General features: G+C 64.2%; 1 protein-coding gene across 1 annotated transcript; it reads left to right on the forward strand.

Moving 5' to 3' along the window:
• Nucleotides 1–345: 345 nt before the first annotated feature.
• GSC (goosecoid homeobox) lies at nucleotides 346–1,923 on the forward strand. Its single transcript, XM_075531889.1, has 3 exons — nucleotides 346–697; nucleotides 1,088–1,347; nucleotides 1,652–1,923. Exons 1-3 carry the CDS (start codon nucleotides 346–348, stop codon nucleotides 1,802–1,804), a joined length of 765 nt encoding a protein of 254 aa, XP_075388004.1. The 3' UTR covers nucleotides 1,805–1,923.
• The last annotated feature ends 636 nt before the right edge of the window (nucleotides 1,924–2,559 follow it).

A 2,559-nucleotide genomic window follows, 5' to 3' on the forward strand; every position in this document is an offset into this window, starting at 1 on the left:
AAGGGAAAGAAAGGGCCAAATCGGGCTCTGTTTGTCATCTGCCTATTACCAGGAACTAAATCCAGGATGACGTCGACTCGGTATAAAACCAACTAGAGGTCGAACAGCCCGAGCGCCGTCCTCCCGCGGGTTGAGCTGGGCGCGCGGCGGCGCGGGGCGGGCGGAGCCGGCGCGCGGGCGCGGGCGCAGGGGGCGGGGAGGGGCGCGCACAGAGTCTTCGCCGGCTGCGTCTCTTTCGCTTTGGTCCGCGACGGGAGGAGCAGGAGCCCCCCCAGCCCCCACCACTCTCGGAGACTCGCTCTGCCGCGCGTCCCGCCGCCCCCGGTCCCAGCGCGGGGCTCGGGGATGCCCGCCAGCATGTTCAGCATCGACAACATCCTGGCCGCCCGGCCGCGCGGCAAGGACTCGGTGCTGCCAGTGGCGCCCAGCGCGGCGGCGCCCGTCGTCTTCCCGGCCCTGCACGGGGACGCGCTCTATGGCACGGGCGGCAGCGCCTCTTCGGACTATGGCGCCTTCTACCCGCGCCCCGTGGCCCCCAGCGGCGCGGGCCTCTCGGTCGCGGTCGGCGGCTCCCGCCTGGGCTACAACTACTGTTACGGGCAGCTGCAAGTGCAGGCGGCGCCCGTGGGCCCGGCCTGCTGCGGGGCCGTGCCACCGCTGGGCGCCCAGCCGTGCTCCTGCGTCCCGACGCCCCCAGGTAAGGTCCGGTCCAGCTCGCGGCCCCTGGGCGAGGAGGGAAAGGGGGGGGGGGCCCGACTTTGTTTACACTTTGCACAAACTTCAGTCCCCTTGCAAATCTGCCGCCGCCTCCCACTTTCATTTTTGCCTGGAGCGGGAGTTTGCTTGCTTCTTGGCGGAAAGCTTTCGGCGAGAGTTGGCGAAGCCGCTACTCAGTGCTTGCCTGGGGAGACCAGGCTTTTAAGATTCCCGAGTGGAACTCCATCCCGCACCCCTATTCCCTTGCGCGCCCCCCCCCCCCCCCCGCTTTGCTATGTTGTTTTAGACCGGGGCTGGTCTGGGGCGGGCAGTGGGCTGGGCGCGCCGGGCCGCGGGCGAGGCTGGCTGACGGCGTCCTCCTCCTCCGCAGGCTACGAGGGCCCGGGCTCGGTGCTGGTGTCCCCGGTGCCGCACCAGATGCTCCCCTACATGAACGTGGGCACGCTGTCGCGCACCGAGCTGCAGCTGCTCAACCAGCTGCACTGCCGGCGGAAGCGGCGGCACCGCACCATCTTTACGGATGAGCAGCTTGAAGCGCTGGAGAACCTTTTCCAGGAGACCAAGTACCCCGACGTGGGCACGCGCGAGCAGCTGGCCCGGAAGGTGCACCTTCGCGAGGAGAAGGTGGAGGTGAGCGCGCCCACTCGCCCCTCTCGCGGGCCCAGCGCGGGCCTCGCTGCGCCATACACCGCCGCTCCCCGGAGGCCGGGGCGCGCTTTTAGGCCCAGGAAGTTGGGGGGAAGTGTCTCGCAGCGGAGCGGGGTCTCCGCCTGTTCTTGGTGGGCTCAAGGGGGCTTGGGGGAGTGCAGGAGGGTGGTGGTACTGAGTTCTCCCTGGGCTGTCCTCTGGCCACGCTGGATTCCCGGGCTGGCGAGGTTTTGGGAGATGCGCGAATTTGAGTCTAACCGTTGTATTGTCTACCGTTGCGCAACAGGTCTGGTTTAAGAACCGCCGGGCCAAATGGAGGCGCCAGAAAAGGTCATCGTCATCGGAGTCGGAAAACGCGGAGAAGTGGAACAAGGCGTCGTCCAAGGCGTCGCCGGCGAAGAGGGAAGAAGGTAAAAGCGACTTGGACTCGGACAGCTGACGGCCATGGGCCGGCGATGCCCGAGGCTAACTCGAAGGACTTGCACAGACGCACGATGCTACTTTCTTGCACACGCGCGGCCTTGCGGGGAGGGGATTGAGAGAAAGAAACGGCGTGTAAATAGTGTACAGACCGCGAGGGTCGGCGCCCCTCCAGCCAGGCCGGCGGCGCCGCCGCGCTCCACACCGTGGTATTTATAGTTAAGTTAACTAACGGTGACCATACAATAAAGTGATGGCGATTCGATGGGCCACATGCTGTATTTCGTCGCCGCCCCTGCTCGCGCCTCATCAGCCTCGGGCCCAGGCAAAAGGCAGTAGCTTTGGAAGGAAAATGGGGCAACTCCCATCTCTCCCCCCAAATCGAAGTTCGGTGTAAATCAGGCACTGACTGGCCAAACCCCAAACTCAAACTGATTGCATTTGAGCGAATTCGGACCCCATAGGGCAGCGTGGAACTGCCCCTGTGGGTTTTGCAGACTCCTCCTTTATAGGAGTGGAAGGCTTGACCTTTCTGCCAGGAGCTCCTGTTGGATTCCAACTGCTGACCTTCTGCTTAGCAGCCAAGGAGTAATCACTGCACCACTGTTGAGAAGTACATTTTGCCCTGGGTGGGGAGTGGCATTGTTGGACCCAGAGCAAAACAAAACTACTTCTCTATGGGAGCCCAGGAGCTAGCATCCTGAGATTAGGGACTTCCTGGGCGGCCCGCTTAAGGAACTCCAAGACTCAGAAACCCTAGGCTTAAGGAGGCAA

Source organism: Tenrec ecaudatus, chromosome 14 (genome assembly GCF_050624435.1).
Source record: "Tenrec ecaudatus isolate mTenEca1 chromosome 14, mTenEca1.hap1, whole genome shotgun sequence".
NCBI classification, from domain to species: domain Eukaryota; kingdom Metazoa; phylum Chordata; class Mammalia; order Afrosoricida; family Tenrecidae; genus Tenrec; species Tenrec ecaudatus.

Bases quoted from the DNA above. Each gene is read 5' to 3' on its own strand.
- GSC (XM_075531889.1), top strand. From the start codon at position 346: ATGCCCGCCAGCATGTTCAGCATCGACAACATCCTGGCCGCCCGGCCG. The intron at 698-1,087 runs GTAAGGTCCGGT...CCTCCTCCGCAG, and splicing joins CTGCGTCCCGACGCCCCCAG to GCTACGAGGGCCCGGGCTCG. The intron at 1,348-1,651 runs GTGAGCGCGCCC...GTTGCGCAACAG, and splicing joins TTCGCGAGGAGAAGGTGGAG to GTCTGGTTTAAGAACCGCCG.